The sequence below is a fragment of the Bufo gargarizans genome, chromosome 6, assembly GCF_014858855.1.
Source record: "Bufo gargarizans isolate SCDJY-AF-19 chromosome 6, ASM1485885v1, whole genome shotgun sequence".
Taxonomy (NCBI): domain Eukaryota; kingdom Metazoa; phylum Chordata; class Amphibia; order Anura; family Bufonidae; genus Bufo; species Bufo gargarizans.
In genome coordinates this window covers 176,735,389-176,758,832 of record NC_058085.1, presented here as the reverse complement: position 1 = coordinate 176,758,832, position 23,444 = coordinate 176,735,389, and the positions used below count along the sequence as shown (strand labels likewise).

Here is a 23,444-nt window from a genome sequence, read left to right as displayed (position 1 = left end):
TTTTGGATGCCAGCTAACTCTTCTCTCACTGCTTATGAGGGCTGCATTAAAATTTTCAGTTATCTAATTGTCCTAACATTATATTCAATAACCTTTCTATACTGTTTTGTCATGTGAATACATTTGCATAAACTTGGGTATATGGGAAAGACATGCAAATAGTGTTTCAGCTAAAAAACAAGGCTTAGGCTAGGTCTACACGACGACAGTTGTCGCGCGACATTTTGTTGCACCAATGTCTCGCGACAATTTTTATAATGGCAGTCTATGGTGTCACACTGCAACATGCGACATGCTGCGACTGCGACGCGACAGTCGCAGAAAAACCATTCAAGATGGATTTTTCTGCGACTGTCGCGTCGCAGTCGCAACATGTCGCATGTTGCAGTGCGACACCATAGACTGCCATTATAAAAATTGTCGCGCGACATTGGTGCAACAAAATGTCGCGCGACAACTGTTGCGCCCTATCTGTCGCGCGACTTTTTGTCGCGCGACAAATGTCGTCGTGTAGACCTAGCCTAATTCTGCTAATTTGTATGTCTCATAGTCCACAAGGCTGCCATTGTAGGGTATGCTGACTGTACCTGTCTCATGGATAGGTTGTTGGATAGGTTGTTGGCTTGCACATGCTTTTAGAATACAGCCTTTCTGTGATTGTCTATTATATGTTATAGGTAATGAAATTGCGCGCGCAATACACGTATATTACATTGCCGATTTTTTATAATCAAATTTGCGGATTTATGGCGAATATTTAGAAAAAAAATCGCAAAATATCACAAATTCGAATATTGCCTATGCCGCTCATCACTATGCATTGATAATTGTCTGATAACATTACAGATGGACTCACTACTATATAACCAAGTTCACATGCCTAGTGCTTTTGTAACTATGTTTTAGTGTATGTTATATCGGATATGGGGGCTACATGCTAGAAACCCTGTAAACATACATTGTCCATATAGAGGAACATTGTCTTGCATGATGACTTTTCCTTGTTGTATATGGCTATAGCATATGTTTTATCCCTCTGTATTATTGTCTTTCTTTTTAAATAAATAGAGATTAGAAAAGAAAAAGGAAAAACTGCTCCATCATGTTGTGTAGACTGGAATGCAAACAAACTCTTAACAAGCTCTGCCTCTAATGCCATCAGATGTAAGGTAGCTGCAGGGCCGGTGCAAGGATTTTTGCCAACACAAGCGAAGCTACATTTTGGCGCCCCCCCCCCCCCCCCCATCCATGATCACATCATTACCCCCCCCCCCCCCCCCCCCCGCCCGGACGGCCCTGGCCCCATCCATGATCACATCATTACCCCCTAATGTGTCACATTTTACCCCCCCCCCATGGCACATTATTCCCCCACGGCCCCCGGCCGACCCTTCCTGGCGGCCTGGCCCCATTCCCATGTCACATACAGTGACATACTCAGAGTACAGACATTTACCTTTTCCCCCCGGCCCTCCCTCCAGGCTCCATCATGTCACCCTCACACAAACTAGCGCCAGAGCAGAGGCGCTCAGGCTTAGCAGGGCATGATGTGTTTACATTTTTTTTATTACAAAACAACAATTAATATTGGGGGGGGGGGGCGGTTGGGGTGTGTGACACCCCCCTTCCCCCCCAATATTAATGATTGTTGTTTTGTTATAAAAAATTTTAAACACGTCATTGATGTCGTGCTAAGCCTGAGCGCCTCTGCTCTGGCGCTAGTTTGTGTGTGCGCTAGCTAGCCTAGCGCTTTGCGCTCATCTCATCATTTTGAATTAATTTTAAATCAAATGATCATATTAATTATTATAAAATAACATTCAAAATTCAATTGGGACCTACCCTAACAAGTCCTGACCCCTGTTTAGTCCTGAAAGCCTGCCGAGTGCCAGTGTGCGTCTTCTGTCTGAAGGTCTGACTGACTCTGCTGAAGCCTGAATATATATGACTGACTGAAGAATCATCATCTGATCTTAGGGTACTTTCACACTTGCGTTGTTTGATTCCGGCAGGCAGTTCCGTTGCCTGAACTGACTGCCTGATCAGGCAAACTGTATGCAAACAGATGTAATTTTTTCTGACTGATCAGGCATTTTTCAGACTGATCAGGATCCTGATCAGTCAGAAAAATGCCTGATCAGTCAGAAAAATGCATTGCAATACCGGATCTGTTTTTCCGGTGTCATCAGGCAAAACGGATCTGTTTTTTTTTTTTTTTTTTCATTTTTAAAGGTCTGCGCATGCGCAGATCGGAAGGACGGATCCGGCATTCCGGTATTTTGAATGCCGGATCCGGCACTAATACATTCCTATGGAAAAAAATGCATTCAGGCAAGTCTTCAGTTTTTTTCGCCGGAGATAAAACCGTAGCATGCTACGGTTTTCTCTTTTGCCTGATTAGTCAAAACGACTGAACTGAAGACATCCTGATGCAAACTGAACGGATTACTCTCCATTCAGAATGCATGGGGATATGCCTGATCAGTTATTTTCCGGTATAGAGCCCCTGTGACGGAACTCAGTGCCGGAAAAGAAAAACGCAAGTGTGAAAGTACCCTAATCTGATGATAATTCTGATTCAATTTCTTGGCGGGCGCAGGCCACGGCTGCCGTCTGACTCTGCTGAATATATTATGTCTGAGTGACTGAATTAGGCTGCTTTCACACTAGCGTTCGGGTGTCCGCTCGTGAGCTCCGTTTGAAGGAGCTCACGAGCGGACCCGAACGCAGCCGTCCAGCCCTGATGCAGTCTGAATGGAGCGGATCCGCTCAGACTGCATCAGTCTGGCGGCGTTCAGCCTCCGCTCCGCTCGCCTCCGCACGGACAGGCGGACAGCTGAACGCTGCTTGCATTCATCAATTCTTCCGCCCTGCGCAGGGCGCGCCCTAAGGCGACCGCTTGGTCTGCCTTATGGAAGCGCCGGCCCTGGGTAGCTGTCTTATAAGTAATGTTCAGCTCTTTAAATAGGCCTTGAGACATGACTCAGATATTAAATAAGCCAGAACCTCATCTACAGACAGCTGGTGTCGAGGTGATTGCCCCACATCAGTGCTGAGCAGACTGGCAGAAATGGCTGCTACGGCAGCTTCTATTGCTTCAGGCGGCGGGAGGGGGCTGATTCTGCGGGGGGCAAAGAGGGGCCTCCCTTTCAGACACACTGGCCGCAGGTGTCTGCTCGCCGAAAACCGTGCAAGCTTCGTACAAAGGGTTTCCATGTTGTAATGTAATTTGGCATCCCTTTTTCTGGAGGAGGAAAACATTTCCGCATTTAGCTTTGATAGCGAGGGTCTGGCATGGCTATCCAGTAATAATCAGACTGCTTCATGACAATAATATGCCTGTCACGGCTAGGGATGTCACGATACCAAAATTTTGATGCGATTTCGATACCATAAAAAGTATTGCGATACTCAATAGCACACGAAAAATAAAAATAAAAAAATAAATCCACATGCATTCTGCATTTTTTGGAACGTCTGGCCCATAACCGAACAGTCCTATCCTATTTTTGGGGGGAACAAGGTGACAAAAAAATGGCGAATCGCGCAGTTTTTATTTTTTTTCTGTTACGGCGTTCACAGCATAGGAGATTTTTTTTATATTTTAAAATTGGGAAAGGGGGTGATTTATACTTAATATTTAGGTGTTTTTTTTTAACTTTTACTTTTTTACTTACACCCCTTAGGGGCTAGAACCTGGGATCTTTTAAACTCTTGTCCTATTCACCCTAATAGAGCTCTCTTCCTGCTGCCCTGTGCTTTGTGTACACAGCAGCAGGGAGGTTACCATGGCAGCCAGGGCTTCAGTAGCATCCTGGGCTTACACTGCTGGGGCTCTGATCAGAACTGCCACTACACCATCAATGAAGAGGGGGGGAGGGGACGCTGTGGCCACTGCCACCAATGATTTAATACTGGGGGGGATTGGGGGGGCGCACTACGCCTCCAATGACTTTAATACTGGGGGGGTTGGGGGGCACACTGTGCCACCATTGTTTTTAATACTGGGGTGAGGTGGGTGCACTGCGCCACCAATGTTTTTAATACTGGGGGGGCACTACATCACCAATGAAGATAACTAACGTTTAATACAAATACAGCAGACGGGTGCTGGCCGTAGAATCACATAGCCAGCACTCGACCTCCAAGACAGGGTGCGGCTCCCTGTCAGGTCAGGTGTCGGCTGTATTTGTATTAAACATTAGTTATATTCATTGGTGGTGCAGTGGCCATAGCCCCTCCCCTCCTCTGAGAACAGCGCGTGCCATGTTCTCTGATAGTAGGCTGTGCTGCAGAAGGCAAATCCTGGTATTCAATCGATACCGGTACAAAAGCATCGATTGGGCATCGACAATTCGATACTCGGTGAAACCCTAGTCACTGCATTCTGGCGAGCGTGGCCAAAGAGACAGTTCTTTCTGTCTGTGGCCCCCACTGAAATGATTGGGTGCTCTGGCTGGTGCTATTGTCATCATTAGGGTTAAGCGAAGCAAACCTGTTGAAGTGGAATTCTATCCGAATTTCAGGGAAAATTAATTTCACTGTGAAGCCGAATTTGCTCATGCCTCGTGGTTGCGAATTTTTTTCCCTGAATAGTGGTAAAAAATAAAAAAATCCTACTTCATTCATTTGAGCGCAAAGAGCGAAAACCTGTGCGCCGTGACGTATGACATCACCACGTCAACCGATATAATGACGTCAACACAGGCTGCGTGAGATTTTGCGCTAGATCTTCAATCAAGATGGTGGCGTCCAGCTCTTCGTAATCAAACGGATGAGGTAAGTAGGTTTTATTTATTTTATTTTACATAGTAATATCAATGTCAGATTCCGCAATCAGTATGAACATGCCATCTGAGGGGTACAATGACGGGGGGCAGTGCAATCATCGCTCCCTGTCATTGCACCCACTGCTTACAAAGAAATGCGCTTTGTGATGAAGTAGTTAATCAGAAAGCAAATTTTATGGTAAAATTTGGCGAAGTAGCAGAATCAAATTATTTGAATGCTTCGCTCATCACTAGTCATCAATGTGCTATTACTCTTCCACCTCCTCCTCGTCTTGCAGTGGCAGCTCATTATCCACCTCCTCCATGGCAGTTTCTCCTTGTGGATCCCCAACAGCTACATGGCAGACAGCAAGATATATTAGCTGTTCTTCTGCTGTCTCCCCTGCTGCATGAGTGTCAGCATCTGTTCTAAGATGATATGAGGGGGTGAAATATTTCATGCCGCATTTGTTCCTGCTGATAAACTTTTTGGCCTCTTTGATGGGCTTCAGAACTCCATAGGCATCCTGGATGAGCTACCACTGCCTGTCCTTGAAGCAACACATACTACTGAGAAGGTCTGGTGCATGACAAAATTTATAACAATTTTCTGCTGCTCTTACAAATGCTCGAGCATATGCAAAGTTTAAGTCCAGCGGGTTGGAACATTGTGAATTAAGCGGTGTGGCAGCAAGCCATTCTGTTGCTGTAAGTGCAGGAGAGCATTCCATTCCATGCAGTTTTTGCGGCTCGGGTGTGGACCCATTCACTTCAAAGGGGTCGCAAAAGATGTGGACAGCACTCAGTGTACTGTCCGCATCCTTTGCTCCATTCCGTGGCCCCGCAAAAAAAATATAGCATGTCCTATTCTTGTCCGTGATGCGGACAAGAATAGGCGTGTCTACAATGGGCCACCCGTTCCGCAAATTGTGGAAGGCACACGGGCGGCTTCCATTTTTTGCGGATTCGCGGTTTGCGGACCACAAAAAACGGCAAGGTCGTGTGCATGAGGCCTAACTCTGAATGTCAGTGCACAGCAAAGTGATGCACATGGCAATATATTACACCTGCCTTTAATACTGAGGCACAGTAACTGTATCCCTAACAGAACGGATTAACTATGAATGTCGATGCACTACACAGTGATGCACATGGCAATACGGTCTCCCTCTCCAATATTGTCCTATTAACAGTTTGCCGCAACACTGTCCCTAGCGCATGAGAGTTTGTCATATCTCTCCCTATGTTCAGCTCACAGGACAATGGCGAAGACCCTGCGGGATGAGGCTTTTATAGGGTTGTGACATTACAGGGGATGGCTACCTGGGGATTGGCTGGCTGCATGGCATTATGGCTGATCTCATGTTACCACCCTTCTTCCTTTCACTTTGTAACACGTGAAGCAGCCATTTTATGAAAAACTGATTTGTTATCACGAAGGGCGGGGAAATTCAGGTTCGTTGTGAATTGAAGTTTTCCCAAACTTCTGACTGAATTCCACTTCAGATGCTTTGATTCGCTCAAAACTACCAAAAATATATACAGTTAGAATTTTGCATACTTTAGATATGTGCAGAGGAAGTTGTCGTCATTGGCCATTCTTGGCACAAATGCTGAGAAGGACTTTGACAGGATATACTGGTACTATATGAAGTATGTCTTGTATAAATTTCCACTTCTTCAGCCTTCTGTAAGTGCTGTATTTTTTATGCATGCAACTTCCTTGGCATCTGTTGCCGTATCTGATGTGAAATTGAGGGGATGGGAAGACAAGTTGGCTGCTTACATGGATGACCTTCTTATTCTCGGCTCTAACACCAATTTTGACCTTCCATATATTCACACCGGTGACAGGTTTGAGAAGGTCTGAAAGATTATCTGCTCATTAGTGATCTGACAGCAGCTTTTGGTTTCACTTTGTTTGTGTGTTGCTTGTATGTCCACACCTCCTGTTCAGGTGTGGATCATGTGACCTTTACCTCCCCCTATTTAGTTTGACTTCACCCATCATTCCTTGCTCTGGATAGCTTCATTTGGTGTTGGAAGAGCTGGAGTGTGGTTCTAGTTGAAGTCCTGATCATCTATCATCCATCATCCTTAGAAGTTAAGTGTTCCGCTTGTTGTGTTTTGCATTCCCCCCCCCCCCCCTCTGTTGTTTACTAGGCCTCAGTGAGACGCTGGTTCCTTCACCAGGGAAGGAGCGGGTTGTCCTTGCCCTGTCATTAAGTCTAGAGCATCTGAGGGCCACCAGGGTTTTCTAGGTTCCTGTGTATGGGCATCTCTACCATCGAGAGGTGCCCATACGGATAGGAGTTAGGGCCAGAAGCAGGGTTTCATAGGTGGTGACCCTTTTCCTTCCCTAGCAGTGAGGCCTAGTGTCTTTTCCCTTCCGTCTTGTTGTCTTTTGGTGTCCTCCCCTACTACATCCGTGACACATATATACAAGATATTCTGGACAAAGTTAGTATCTTATCTTATTATAAACTTTATCCCACTATCATATTTTAAGTTTAGTGCTTTCTCCTGATGTAAAGTTGAAATTAACCAGTTCCTGCCTTTACAATTGATCAAGGTAGCAAATTAACTATTTCGTTGTTAAAATCAGTGTCCATTTTTCTGACCTTTTTTAACTTATAGTACCTTTCTACATTCGCTTATGGCATCTATTGTTGAGCTTGCTTCACCAATCCTCCATTGGCTTGACCAATAGAATATAGCAGTATCTCTTTTTGCTCTTCATCTTACTTACTGCAGGTATTGCCAACCCCTGTTGCACAGACTTTTTCTCGCTTCTTGCAACAATCTATGTTCAAATATATATGGATCGGAGAGCCCAGGTTTCTAAAAAATTCTCTTTAGACCAAATTGAATGGGGTCTCTGGAATGTCAGACCCTAAAATGTATATAAGATCTATTAATCTTTCACGGATCCTTGACTGATAGAAACCCAGAACATGAAGTTTGGGTACCTGTTGAGAATGTGTTGGCCCCTATTCTCTTTGTTCATTGTTTTTCAATAATAATAATGCCTTATTACCTACTAAACAGCTTATATATTCCCTTGCGAAAGCTACTCTGTGCACTTGGCTCTGGTTTTCTCATTCTAATCCGTCCTTCACCCCAAGTCAGAGACTTGGTGGTTTGAGGCCCAGGTGCGCTAAGAAAAAACGTGCCTGACAAGCTCATACTGCTGGTGCTTCATGTGACTGATCTCATGGATGAACAGGGCTATCCAATTGATTTGAAGAAGCTCTCTCAAAAGTTGGCTGTTCCTTTAGCTTATACTCCCTTATTGCAATTTACTAGATCGTCTTTATTAAAATTGGGTAAAGAACAGGCTTTGTTTATTTCTGGTATCCCAAACAGGTTTTGGAGGTGTTTGGAGGTAGAAGACTCTTTCTGCCATATCTGGTGAAGTTGCAATAAAATATATCCTTAGTGGGTTGAGATTTTTAAGAAATGTAATCAAATTTTAACACCACTCACCAGGTCTCTCTGGAAATTGCCCTACCTTCCCTATTCCTAGAATAGAGAAGAAAATGTACTACCCTTCATTTCAAACAATTAATAATGGCTGCCAATTTATTGGTACCTATATATTGGCTATCTACCAGGTTACTTTTAATAGGATACTGGATTGGAAGGTTGACCAAATTTTTCAGTTTGAAAAGTCCTCTCTGTGGCTTAGAAATTAGGTCATTTTCTGATGACGCATCCCCTTTAAAGCAGCGTGCCCTTCATGTAGTGTTTGTTTCTGCATGTCAGCCACTGTAGCATGTACCTGTACATTCATTTAATTTTGTTTGGAGGTGCTGATCTTTTTTTTTTTTCGCATTGCATGTATGGAGGAGTGGCTGCCGAAGCCTTTTATTTAGTACATAGTATAGCTGGATCCTACATTGCCCTGAATTCATTTTGTAGGCCTAGACACAGAAAATATAGATGAAGTTCCCACCTAAAGGTCCACCATGTCAATAAATGTACATGAAGAGCCTAAGATTTCTATGTACAATAAGTATAATAGTAATGCAATTCAGCATAAGGCATATATACATTGTACCGTATATGTATTAGTGTGTAAAACATTGTGCTGTTAAGGGTGTTTCTTTTGTATATCACCCACGGTGACTTTCACCTGTACATTTGCTTTGTACTGTTTGGATGTGCTGGTTTAACTTTGTTTTTGAACACTTGAGAATGTGTTATAAATGGCCATTTATTTCAGCTGAAAAAAAAACACACCAATGTCCTACACTTTACTGATAATATTACAAGATGACATTAAATGACATAATGAGGATATAAAGCACTCAAAAACAGTCTATATTTTTCCTCTTATCATCAGGCATCTGCTAGGAATAAAACACAGCTCGTATATTAAAGGGGTTGTACAGAATTAGAAAAACGTGGCTGCTTTCTTTCAGAAACGATGGAACTACTGTCCATAGATTGTCTCTCTTATTGCAGCTCAGTTCTTTTAAAGTGAATGGTGCAAACCTGAAATTCTAGCAGAACCCATGGACAGGGATGACGTTGTTTCTGGAATAAAGCAACCGTGTTTTCTATTCCTGTACAACCCCGTTACCAGTTTCCCAAAAATACAGCGGTTTCACTCACTGTTTACATTGAGTTTTTAGTAGTTCTTTTCATTCCTAGTTGAATACAGGATTGCCATAAATAAATCTCTATTAAACATTACCTTAGTATCTGTACTGTATCTGTACTTTTTAATGCACAACAGATTCATCTTAGTTTGTTTCCATAATGACTAAACATATATGTACCTGTAGAACAAAGTAATAGAAAGGACACTGACTTTGAAATAAGGAAATCAAAATGACAAAGATATAAATAGTGCATTGAATGCAAATAAACTATAATGCGTACAGAAATTTTAAAGATCGGTTCACACGTTAGATTTTTTGCAAAACTATTTGGGGCTGTCCCATTCATTTAAAGGGGGCTTGGAGAAAGCCATGTGCTACCAGCAGAAGGCTTCCACCAAATTTTGGTGGTAGCCTCAAATTGTTTAATAAGTGCTTTTTGATAAGATTTTCCGCTGGTCGTAGCCTCAAACTGTTCAATCACACATGAGGAGAATTGTAAGCCAGTCAATGTTCCTCTGGGTTTCTGGGAAAAATATATGAAAATGAGTACATCTTACATCTACTGACATCAAATAGACTAAGGCCTGTTTCACGCTTTCATTAATGGTTCTGGCCATAACAGCCTGTCAGATCCATAACTACTGTGTGCAGCCATGTGCTGCTGGAAGCTTGTCCGGCCCCATTTACTATAAAGCTGTGTTTTTGACCTGCACCTGGTTTTGGCTCACAATAACTGATGGAAATAACTCAAATAACTGAAGTGTGAACTTTTTGGCTCTCAGATCTAGGGGATGAGTAGCATAGGCAATATTTGTTTTTGCAATAAATTTGTGGCCTAATATTCACCATAAATTCACAAATTCTAGAATTCGTGATCTCCAGTCATTAATTTCTTGATTGCGAAAATTGGCAATGTAATATGCGCATATTGCACGTGCAATACAGGCGTGGGTCACTTTTGCTACATTTTTCAAGCTGCTAGAAGTTTCCTGAGACTTGAGAAAATGCACAGTACAGTAATTCCTATCACACTACCTAACACCCTGCACTGGAACCTATCAGCTACACTATATCAGAATATAACCTACACTGACTATCTCCCACTAACTATCTATATTATATATATATAAGCTTACTAACTATCTAATGTAATTGGATAAGGAATAGGATCCAGATGAAAGCACAGAGCACAGCAATGACACTGCTCTCTCTGTTAGAACTGCAAAAAAACTGCAGAAAATGGCTGCTGGGGAGTTTCTTATATAGTAAGGGACTACCCCCTGACGAAAGCACGCCGAAACTCGCGTTGGGTTAACGCCATCCCGGTTTGGATACACTACCCCATTTGGTGAGTCCCCTCCATATATGACCATTATCTGCTTGATGTCATGGTTCCATTTGGACTATATATGTCTTGGTTACATCTGCAGGTTTGAATGCTGCTATTATCTTTGGTAATGACTGTTATGTTCCATGGAGAGATATTGATTGCTCTTAATATAGGAGACTGCCTTATGTTATAGAGATCCATTTGTGACTATCATCATGTTATTATTTTTAGTGTAGTGTACCACTGGGATGGTGTTTTTTTTCCTGCTGCTACTTAGTAACATGGTAACATTCCTTCCCGACTCCAATCAGGCAATCAGAATAACTCCCTGGATCAACGACCCCTCACTAGTAGCTATAGCCTGTAATATTATTACACTCCAGAAATACATCCAGGCCCCTCTTGAATTCCTTTATTGTACTCACGATCACCACCTCCTCAGGCAGAGAGTTCCATAGTCTCACTGCTCTTACCATAAAGAATCCTTTTCTACTTCTTTGTTATATAACGTCTTTTATGTATGTAATCATGTCATTTAATAAAGTATATACATTTTTTGCATTTGTACCTTTTGGCTTTGCTTCTTGTAGGTCGTTGCTTTGTTAAAGGAGCTGGTACTTCATTGTACTTTCTGATAGTTGACCCCCTTTATTTTTGCCGCAATGTGTGTTGTATTGACTCATTGTAGTCTTGGCGTGGGGGCTAATGTTGGTCTTATATCGATATTAATTGATATAGTAAGAGGCAACTTTCCTATTGGTTGCTAGGGATGTTGCTGAGCTCAGACAAAGATATTGCAGCCTTCTCATTCGCCCACAAGAAAGAAGCAGTGAGGGTACTAGAATATACGCGATTACGAAGATATAGCACTATATTCCCAATCTTCGCTAATTCTCGAAGTGCCAATATTCACGATAAAAATTAGTGATTAGAATTTCGCGATCAACACTACTCAGATCATAGACTGTGCTATATAAAGACTGGCTATTTTGGAAAGTCAAGAAGCAATGCACCTAAAGGGAACCTGTTACCACAAAATGCTGTCTGATCTCTAGTCAGCATGTTACAGAGCAGGAGGAGCTGAGCAGTTTTATATATAGTTTTGTAGGAAAAGACTGAATAAAACGTTCTCCCTTCTGATCCTTCTAAGGATGTAAGGTGCTTATCAGGTGTGAATTGTTTATAATAAAAATGTGGATGACTTTTAGAAAAAGTATTTTTATATCACATGTAAGAGCAGGGATAGGGAATATCTTTTACCTACCGGAATACCCCTTTAAGGATATGGCTGTCCATCTCATTTCATCAGAGGTGATGGACTACATGGAGAGAAACCCATGTGATCAGCAGATGGGATATGAAGTCATTGCAAGAAGCCCTGGACAAGTCACTATGACATAACAGGGGAATGAAGCGGTGATCCTACAGAAACTCAAACTCCTGTGGGCGATTTGCTGTGGAAACATTAGAATGTTTTTTGATGAGCAGACAACCCTTTTATGTAGTCCTATGTCATTCTATGTCTTTTCACCCCATGAATATATTGTACTATACATTTAATGAGCGTTTCACAGAAGTACATTCTTATTACAATAAAGCTGGCTGTATAGGATGATATATTACCCATATATTATATCTAGTTAAACTGTATAAATTGTAGAATGAGGAAGCACTCTAAGTAGTGTAACATGGTGGACCAACTATGGTCTGTTTAACGTAACCAAACCAAAAGATAGCACAATGGTGCGCCAGTACACATCACATTTATAGCAGTTTTATGACATTTTACTTGGTGAAGACTGATCTGTGATCACTTCTGTGCTATTTTCTGGTATGGTCTCAGTGATGATGGATGTAGAATTCTGCTTCATTTTATCCATTTGTCTTCTGATATCTTTCTCCCAATCTTGGTTGTTTCTATGACAAGGCAGGGTCGTGTTATGTTCTACTACCGGTTGGTCTCCTTGGTGATTGCTGTAGGTCACTATGATGCTGGGTATTCTTGATGCTGCTACACGGGTGATAGGATCCCCTTTCCTTTGGCCATAGCTATTCAAATATTTCCCCATCTTAAATTTGAAAAGAGTAAAAAAAAACCTGTTAAAATCAGTTCACCATAACTCCATACAATAACTAGGTTTTAGTATATATAGATGCATTATATTTTTGTCAAATTTTTTTGAAATCTTCACCCCTTACTGTGCTGATTTACTAATATAGACATAAAGCAGACCTGTTATATTAGTATTACCTTTACATTGTATTCATGCACTAACTTTATTTTTAGATACTGTATACCTCTATAAGGGTATGACCACACGGCACGGTCGTGATACATTTGGATCGCGATCAGCCGAGGTCAACAACCGTGCGGCCAAGAAGGCCACAGCTGTCTGCTATTTAATGAAAATCGCACTGTATGGGAGCTCGAAATTCTTAATTGCCGCACAGCACCTTCAATACTGCATGGCCATTAAGAATTCAGACTGTCTATACAATGCAGTATTCATTAATTAAATATCAGACCGTGATGGCATAATTGGCCTCTCGGTTCTTGGACACAACCTAAACAGATTACGATTGCATAGTGGGGTCGCACCCTTAGTATAGAGCCTCCACTGGGTACCACTTAAATGGAATCTGTCATGATGATCTTGGACTATTATCTGCAGTAATACATGAGTTTGACTGCAGATAAGGAGTCCAGATCTATATATATATTTTTTTTTTTCCTACTGCCCCTTCTCCCCGCTATCAGGGCTGCTCTGAAATACACAATCTTGTCTGCTGTGCTAACATTATGGAGAGGACTCTTGTACATGTGCACAGCAGTCCCGGCAATGTATTTCAGCACTCATTTAATTGCTGACAGTGGGTAAACAGGGGGCAGTAGGAAAATTTAAAATTGTGATTTGGACTCATCTGCAGTACTACTCATGTCATAATGGGAGGGAAAAGAAGATCAGAAGACGTAATTCCAAAAAAAGTTAGTTCTTAACGCACTATAAAAAAGTGTATTTACTACAGATGAAGAATAAAATAAAAACTATTGATATTGTATTGGCAGAGCAATTGATCATAAATCAGCATGAAAAAGATGAAGTAACTGGGTATCCCCAAATGTACTGTTTGACTATTAACATTTGAGCAAACACCAGTTCTCTGCCTCTCCACATGGCTACAGCAGATTCTATATTACTGTTATACATTTTTGATTCTGATATAAATTAAAATGATTTCTTTTTTCACCTATATTTAAACAAACCAATTGCTTAGAAATCAATATTACCGGAAAACCCCTTTAAGTCTCCTGCTCTCATTTCTTGTACCAATCACAGAGACATTTTAATGATGCTCCCTTGGTTGGTTTCCTATTCTCTTACTACCAACCCTTTTAAGGCTACACACATATTTTATTTTATTGGCCTGGAGGTATATATTCTATACACTTATGCTTGCAGTGTAAATACGGGCAGGCATTCTGCCCCTGTTAAGGACTAATAAGGACACTTATGCATAACGAGCCAATATTTATTCAATTAGTATTTGCGCGTGTCTACATATGGGCAGGCATTCTGCCACCACTGAGGCAATATTTTTGGATGCTTGGTCCTAACAAGCCACAGTTTTTGCCATAACACTGTGCATCTTTAAACACAATATTTCCCCAAAAAGGGAACAATTTTTGAAAGCTTCCTAAAAAGCATAGCACATGCAATGATGCAGTGTGTTTTTAACATGAAACATTTGTTTACCCATAGATTTTTATGTCAGTATCATTCTAACATTATTTGCTATTGCTTTCATTGCTTAAAAAGGCTTGGGGGGGGGGGGGGGGGTGACAGAAAGAGCACAAATTTGTAAAAAATAACTAAAAGAGTTAAACAGGAATACTGTCTAGTTGCGATAGAAACCAGTTAAAGTTCACCTTTCATTTCTTAAAGAGGACCTTTCATGTGATTTTATTAAGGGAGATATATACCTGTACTTGCTTTAAAATATGCCTCTTATGATCCGCTGTGTCCCATAGGATTTCTCCTGCTCAGTATGCTAATACTGAGCATTGGAGCATTGAGGAGGAGACTGAGTCTTTCACCATGGGCGTCTCCTTATCCCTTGTTGAGTTTTTTCTCCCTGGCTGTGACGCTCTGCACTGTGATTGGACAGCGCTACAGCCAGGGAGAAGGAAACGCCCACGGAGAAAGACTCAGTCTCCTCCTCATTGCTCCAGTGCTCAGTATTAGAATACTGAGCAGGAGAAATCCAGCAGGGCACAGCGGGGCATAGGAGGCATATTTTAAAAAATCAAGCAGGGTGGCATTCTGATTGATTCCTATGAGCAACTAAAACAGTTTTCTTGTTAGACAGTTTTGATAACTGAGGTCCAACATCTGTTGTTAAGAATATCTGAGTACTAGGAGACTAGAGGCTATTATATACCAATTCCCTGGGCAATTGGAGCGACTTTGATTCGTACCAAATTATCCAGACATGAATCGAATTTTTTTATTTATTCAGGGAATCTGACATCAACGAATTTCAAGAAATTTGCACATCTTTAATACAATTGTATTGGCTGTCAAATTGGTATAGGCTCTTTAGATCCTCAATTTGTTACCAGGACTTAGGAGGATGCTGACCTTGTTGGTGGTTTCCTTTTAGCAACTTCCCCTCTGGGTATCAATTTCACTCATGACTTATTGTAGAACTTCGCTTTATGTCTTGTCTTCCTTACTCTCCTCCTTTCCTACCCACCTGGCAGTAAATTTATTTTCTTAGCCACCCTCCAAGTTTACCTGCACCATGGCTACCTTGACTTTGCACATTTAATGGTAGAGGCTTAAATAATCCTGAAAAAAAAAAAATCTTGCTGTATATCATCTTTAAGAAAATAAATAAAGAGTGCAGGTGGCCATTTTCCAGGAGACAGACTATCAGGTTTCTAACTTTCCTACACAGTTGAGTCACATTATTAGGAACTTTTCCTACCTTTGACATCAGCAACTTATAAAGATGGTCACATGTCAGAAGCTGACTTGGTGGGTATATCAGGTGTTCAATAGGCTGTCTGTACACATATCCATCATTGCTGTCATGGGTAAAAGGAGTGATTTTTTTTAGTTGAAAAAAGGGATGATTGTTGGCTTTCAGGAAAGGGGCAGCGGTATTTCTGAAACTGTGCAGTTTTTGATTTCTTCATGTGCTGCTATGGTGAAAATGTATTGTAAGTGGATAAATGGTCCCATTATGAATAAGCGGCATGGAAGCTGCGGAGCACCCCGTGCCATTGATGTGAGAAGTGAAAGTCAGCTACAACGGGGCTCAAGGGTGGACTGACATGCTACAGTAGAGCAGCTCACTGCCCAAAAAAAAACAGGGAGCTACCCGTCATGTATATAAAACAAAAGTTCTGTGAACTCTATTGCATGTGGTGCTACTAAGCAGAAACGGTTTCCTTTTTCTCAGGAGTATTAGATTTGGACCTCTACTGATTGGCAAAAGGTTGCCTTCTCTGATTAATCATGTTTTCTGCTTCATCAAATAGATGGACATATGTAGGTGTCACCGTGTCAGGCGAAAAACATCAGAGAACAAACACCTTGCAACCATTGCTGGATTACTGATATTAACTGCTGGTCATAATAATGTGACTCAATTGTGTACTTGTGTCTTGTAATACTATCCTACATGGCATCATGGACCTCACCCCAACTGCAAGTTCCAGAGACTTAGTAGCATTACATAAATCAGCCCAGAACAATCTAGTTTCTTCTGAAGATGACCCTAATGACAGATTTAATTTATCAAAGTTTATATAGCTAACATGTTGCTGACTCTAGCATCTTTATTTTCCTAATCAAGGACAATCTTATAGGAAGATAGGTCATCAATATTAAAGGCTTGGAAAACCCACAACACTGTTGTGGGACTTATTTTAAAAAGCAAATATAAAAGTTACATTTTAAGTAGGTTAACCTCTTCCATTGACAAATATTTGATATAAACCTACATATATATGCATCTAATCATACCTGTGAAATGCTTTAAAAACCCCTTTATATATTTAGCAATTTGTCATCTAATAAACTGTCCCCTTCAGACATTCTAAAAGCAAAGATACAATTTCATCATCAGCAAATTCTGTCTATTTAGAGGAAACATCTTTCTGTATCAGAGACAAGAAATGGAAGTCTCTGAGTATGTGGACAAATGTGACAAGGTGTCAGGACAGGGTCTTCATCAGCTTTCCTGCTAAAGGCCTAAATATTTTCCTATTCTGAGTTATATTCCATCTCAGTGTGTTCTACTCCTACTAAGAGCTCCACAAAGTTGGTTATGGAAGAATACCTTGAAATTAATGCCCCAGGTACTATCTTGGGGGGAGATGCAACAGACCTATATGAAGATTTATCAGAGCCTGATCTGGTCCAGGTGATTAAGAGCCTAACTGGGTAAGAGTTCTGGACTGGAGGGCTAAACATCTAGAGGTTGTAAAACTCCTCTCCTCCTTAATGCCTTTAAAGAGGCTCTGTCACCAGGATGAACCCTATTAAACCAGACATACTGGCTGCTAGGGCTCATCATGATGATTAAAACTATACCTTTCATTTACAATAATTGTCCGGCTCTTTACCAACAATATAGTACCATTTAATCACTTTAAAAACAATGGACATATACAGTTGCAAGAAAAAAGTATGTGAACCCTTTGGAATAATATGGATTTCTGCACAAATTGGTCATAAAATCTGATCTGATCTTCATCTAAGTCACAACAATAGACAATCACAGTCTGATTAAACTAATAACACACAAAGAATTAAATGTTACCATGTTTTTTATTGAACACACCATGTAAACATTCACAGTGCAGGTGGAACAAGTATGTGAACCCCTAGACTAATCTCCAAGAGCTAATTGGAGTGAGGTGTAAGCCAACTGGAGTCCAATGAATGAGATGAGATTGGAGGTGTTGTTGGTTACAGCTGCCCTATAAAATGCAAAGAGAAACTTGTCTGCACTGGGTCCGTGCGGCGAGCCGACACAAGGCGCACAACACAACCCAAGCTTGGATACAAAGTTTTTTTATTATAAATGGAAAGACGACGCGTTTCAGGGTACACAGGACCCCTTTATCAAGTCTAGTAAAAACAAAGTTAACACAATAATATGAGAAATATAAATGATAATAAGTTCATGATGGTTGGAGGGGAATACATAAAATATGCCTATATATATATATATATATATATATATATACAGTACAGACCAAAAGTTTGGACACACCATCTCATTCAAAGAGTTTTCTTTATTTTCATGACTATGAAAATTGTAGATTCACACTGAAGGCATCAAAACTATGAATTAACACATATAGAATTATATACATAAAAAAAAGTGTGAAACAACTGAAAATATGTCATATTCTAGGTTCTTCAAAGTAGCCACCTTTTGCTTTGATTACTGTTTTGCACACTCTTGGCATTCTCTTGATGAGCTTCAAGAGGTAGTCACCTGAAATGGTTTTCACTTCACAGGTGTGCCCTGTCAGGTTTAATAAGTAGGATTTCTTGCCTTATAAATGGGGTTGGGACCATCAGTTGTATTGTGGAGAAGTCAGGTGGATACACAGCTGATAGTCCTACTGAATAGACTGTTAGAATTTGTATTATGGCAAGAAAAAAAGCAGCTAAGTAAAGAAAAATGAGTGGCCATCATTACTTTAAGAAATGAAGGTCAGTCAGTCTGAAAAATTGGGAAAACTTTGAAAGTGTCCCCAAGTGCAGTCACAAAAATCATCAAGCGCTACAAAGAAACTGGCTCACATGCGGACTGCCCCAGGAAAGGAAGACCAAGAGTCACCTCTGCTGTGGAGGATAAGTTCATCCGAGTCACCAGCCTCAGAAATCGCAGGTTAACAGCAGCTCAGATTAGAGACCAGGTGAATGCCACACAGAGTTCTAGCAGCAGACACATCTCTAGAACAACTGTTAAGAGGAGACTGTGTGAATCAGGCCTTCATGGTAGAATATCTGCTAGGAAACCACTGCTAAGGACAGGCAACAAGCAGAAGAGACTTGTTTGGGCTAAAGAACACAAGGAATGGACATTAGACCAGTGGAAATCTGTGCTTTGGTCTGATGAGTCCAAATTTGAGATCTTTGGTTCCAACCACCGTGTCTTTGTGCGATGCAGAAAAGGTGAACGGATGGACTCTACATGCTTGGTTCCCACCGTGAAGCATGGAGGAGGAGGAGTGATGGTGTGGGGGTGCTTTGCTGGTGACACTGTTGGGGATTTATTCAAAATTTAAGGCATACTGAACCAGCATGGCTACCACAGCATCTTGCAGCGGCATGCTATTCCATCCGGTTTGCGTTTAGTTGGACCATCATTTATTTTTCAACAGGACAATGACCCCAAACACACCTCCAGACTGTGTAAGGGCTATTTGACCATGAAGGAGAGTGATGGGGTGCTGCGCCAGATGACCTGGCCTCCACAGTCACCGGACCTGAACCCAATCGAGATGGTTTGGGGTGAGCTGGACCGCAGAGTGAAGGCAAAAGGGCCAACAAGTGCTAAGCATCTCTGGGAACTCCTTCAAGACTGTTGGAAGACCATTTCAGGTGACTACCTCTTGAAGCTCATCAAGAGAATGCCAAGAGTGTGCAAAGCAGTAATCAAAGCAAAAGGTGGCTATTTTGAAGAACCTAGAATATGACATATTTTCAGATGTTTCACACTTTTTTGTTATGTATATAATTACACATGTGTTAATTCATAGTTTTGATATCTTCAGTGTGAATCTACAATTTTCATAGTCATGAAAATAAAGAAAACTCTTTCAATGAGAAGGTGTGTCCAAACTTTTGGTCTGTACTGTATACTGTCATTTATCATGACATAAAGTATAGTTACGGTTTCCCTGTTTGTTGTCAGTGTGAAGCTTACACACTAACAGAAAATATTTATGTTCCACAGCAATACTGACAAATATTTGCAGGGTATCCTATTGGTGTTTGTCTTATAATATATCATATATTGTCTAGTTAATAGTAAACTACATTTTGTAATGACATCTATGGAGATGGAAATTATACAAAAATAGACAACCATGTGGTAGAATAAATATATAAGAAATGTTTGTACAAATCACAGGGTCTGAATGAGACTTTGTACATTACTATTATGGGGATCAGAATTCCAGAGCACAAACAACATACTGCCACATACCCAAATCGATATGTATGGGGATTCTGTATGAGTTACTAACTATAAATTAGATGTAGTTTAGGCTACTTTCACACTGGCATTTTGGCTTTCCGTTTGTGAGATCCGTTTCAGGGCTCTCACAAGCGGTCCAAAACAGATCAGTTTTGCCCTAATGCATTCTGAATGGAAAGGATCCGCTCAGAATGCATCAGTTTGCCTCCGTTCTATCTCCATTCCACTTTGGAGGCGGACAACAAAGCGTTGCTTGCAGCGATTTTGGTGTCCGTCTGACGAACCTGAGCCAAACGGACCGTTCTGACACACAATGCAAGTCAATGGGGACGGATCTGTTTTCTATGACACAATAGAAAACAGATCCGTCCTCCATTGACTTTAAATGGTGTTCAAGACGGATCCGTATTGGCTATGTTAAAGATAATACAAACTGATCCATGACGGATCCGCACCAAACGCAAGTGTGAAGGTAACCTAACTTTGAACTAGACAATATATGATATGTAATAAGATAATCTGATAGTATACAATGGAAATATATATATATATATATATATATATATATAGAGAGAGAGAGAGAGATGCATGATATGTGAAACTGTCAAATAGGGTCTGTGTATGGGGATCACAATGTCTGAACAAAGCTTAACAAGTAACAAACATTTTATAGTCCGGTCCAGGGTTTTGATAACACCGGCCTGATTTAGGTCAGCTCAGGTGTTAAAGATCTCTATACAAGCCACAACAGAAACCTATACGGGTTCCGAAACGCGCTTGGGAAAGAGAAAAACACAGTAAACACCAAAGAACACACGGTCCTACATTAATAAACAATCCTGTGACTACAGAGCACGATCAACTTCAACTTCTAACATCATTACCTGCCAGATTGCCATATATAACTGCATGCATTATCTATGGAACCGAGCTATTGATTAACAACCATAGAAATTCACAATAATAACCGTGTTTTATATGAAAACTAGCTACTAAGCGGTAATTCCAGGACGGAATAAATAGTGACTCTGTAAGAAATAAAACATATTTAATCAACCAATAGGATACCCTGCAAATATTTGTCAGTATTGCTGTGGAACATAAATATTTTCTGTTAGTGCGTAACAGGGGGACCGTGACTATACTTTATGTTATGATAAATGACAGTATACATAGAGTCTATATTATTATTTTAAGACATTTCTGTTATTTGTGTTTTATTATATATGGATTTTTTAAGATATATGTATGGTATATGAATATATGTCCATTGGTTTCAAAGTGATTAAATGGTACTAAATTGTTGGTAAAGAGTCGGCCAATTATTGTAAATTTCATTATAATGAATAATAATCTAGGTGGTATAGCAGGCTGAGCTATATTCCAGTGAGCTTCCTTATTTGTATTATTTTTATGTTTATACCTTTATTTGGTCTGTATGATAAATAGCTGCAGAGAAATCAGCATTTTTATTTACATGCAAATGAGCAATTGGAGCACAAGGAGACGGGGCTGAGGGGCTGAATCATTTTAACACTACTTTGTAACACAACCTGTACTCTGCACACTCCCCCATCTCCTTTATTGACAGGGGTGGACATGCTGAGGATAGAGCTGTGTGCTAGCATGTAAATATTATATCACTATGTACTATAGCTTAACGACGCTGAGATATGCTCAGAAAGCTAATATACATATTACTGCTTTATTTACCAGCACAATAGATGATTATAAAGAGACCAGTAATGTGTGTTAGCTTATAAGCATGGGAAAAACATATATATTTGTGTGGTAATGTTATATCTTGGTAGCTGTGTTTTTGCATGAAGAGATTCCAGATTTGAATCTTGGGAGAAACTTTCTTCAGATATGTTTTTTCTTCCACATTTATTCCATAAGAAAAGTCTATACCCTTATCATATTAAAAATAATGTTTTTTTTTAGAAAGCTATTAATATTACTGGTTTCTTTATAATCATATTTTGTGCCTATGAATAAAGCAGTAATAGATTTTAGCAAAAAAACAAAACCCTATTCTCAATATAGTAAGGCCTTATTTTTGTATGATTATTTACAGTGGATATAAAAAGTCTACACACCCCTGTTAAAATGTCAGTTTTCTGTGATGTAAAAAAGGAGACAAAGATAAATCATTCCAGAACTTTTTCCACCTTTAATGTGACCTATAAGCTGTACCACTCAATTGAAAAACAAACTGAAATCTTTTAGGTGGAGGGAAGAAAACAAAAAATAAAATAAAATAATGTGGTCGCATAACTGGGGATGTAGCTGTGTTCAGAATTAAGCAATCACATTCAAAATCATGTTAAATAGGAGTGAGCATGCACCTGCCATCATTTAACCACTTAGCGCTACGCTAACGCCGAAAGGCGTCATCGCGGCGGCTCTCCCAGGCTACGCTAACGCCAATAGGCGTCATCTCGCGTGAGCCGAGATTTCCTGTGAACGCGCGCACGCAGACGCGCGCGTTCACAGGAACGGGAGGTAAGCGAGTGGATCTCCAGCCTGCCAGCGGCGATCGCTCGCTGGCAGGCTGGAGATGTGATTTTTTTAACCCCTAACAGGCATATTAGACGCTGTTTTGATAACAGCGTCTAATATACCTGCTACCTGGTCCTCTGGTGGTCCCTTTTGTTAGGATCGACCACCAGAGGACTCAGGCAGCTCACTAAAGTAGCACCAAACACCACTACACTACACTACACCCCCCCTGTCACTTATTAACCCTTTATAAACCACTGATCAGCCCATATAGACTCCCTGATCACCCCCCTGTCATTGATCACCCCCCTGTCATTGATCACCCCCCTGTAAGGCTCCATTCAGAGGTCCGTATGATTTTTACGGATCCACGGATATATGGATTGGATCCGCAAAACGCCGCATGTGTTTTGCGGATCCGATCCATGTATCCGTGGATCCGTAAAAAATCATACGGACGTCTGAATGGAGCCTTACAGGGGGGTGATCAATGACGAAGGTGATCAGGGAGTCTATATGGGTGATCACCCCTCTGTCATTGATCACCCCCCTGTAAGGCTCCATTCAGACGTCCGCATGTGTTTTGCGGATCCGATCCATGTATCCGTGGATCCGTAAAAAATCATACGGATGTCTGAATGGAGCCTTACAGGGGGGTGATCAATGACAGGGGTGTGATCAATGACAGGGGGGTGATCACCCCATATAGATTCCCTGATCACCCCCCTGTCATTGATCACCCCCTGTAAGGCTCCATGTAGACATTTTTTTGGGCACAAGTTAGCGGAAATTTTTTGTTTGTTTTTGTTTTTTCTTACAAAGTCTCATATTCCACTAACTTGTGTCAAAAAATTAAATCTCACATGAACTCACCATACCCCTCACGGAATCCAAATGCGTAATTTTTTTTAGACATTTATATTCCAGACTTCTTCTGACGCTGTAGGGCCCCTAAAATGCCAGGGCAGTATAAGTACCCCACATGTGACCCCATTTTGGAAAGAAGAC

At 40.9% G+C, this 23,444-nt stretch overlaps 1 protein-coding gene across 1 annotated transcript in view; it reads right to left on the bottom strand.

Moving 5' to 3' along the window:
• Positions 1 to 11,564: 11,564 nt before the first annotated feature.
• Positions 11,565 to 23,444, bottom strand: part of OPN4 (opsin 4) — a 126,148-nt gene continuing 114,268 nt past the window's right edge. Inside the window, exon 11 of the mRNA XM_044298607.1 lies at positions 11,565 to 12,775. Within this exon, the coding sequence (XP_044154542.1) occupies positions 12,482 to 12,775 (294 nt within the window). The 3' untranslated portion in view covers positions 11,565 to 12,481. The remainder of the gene's footprint in view (positions 12,776 to 23,444) is intronic.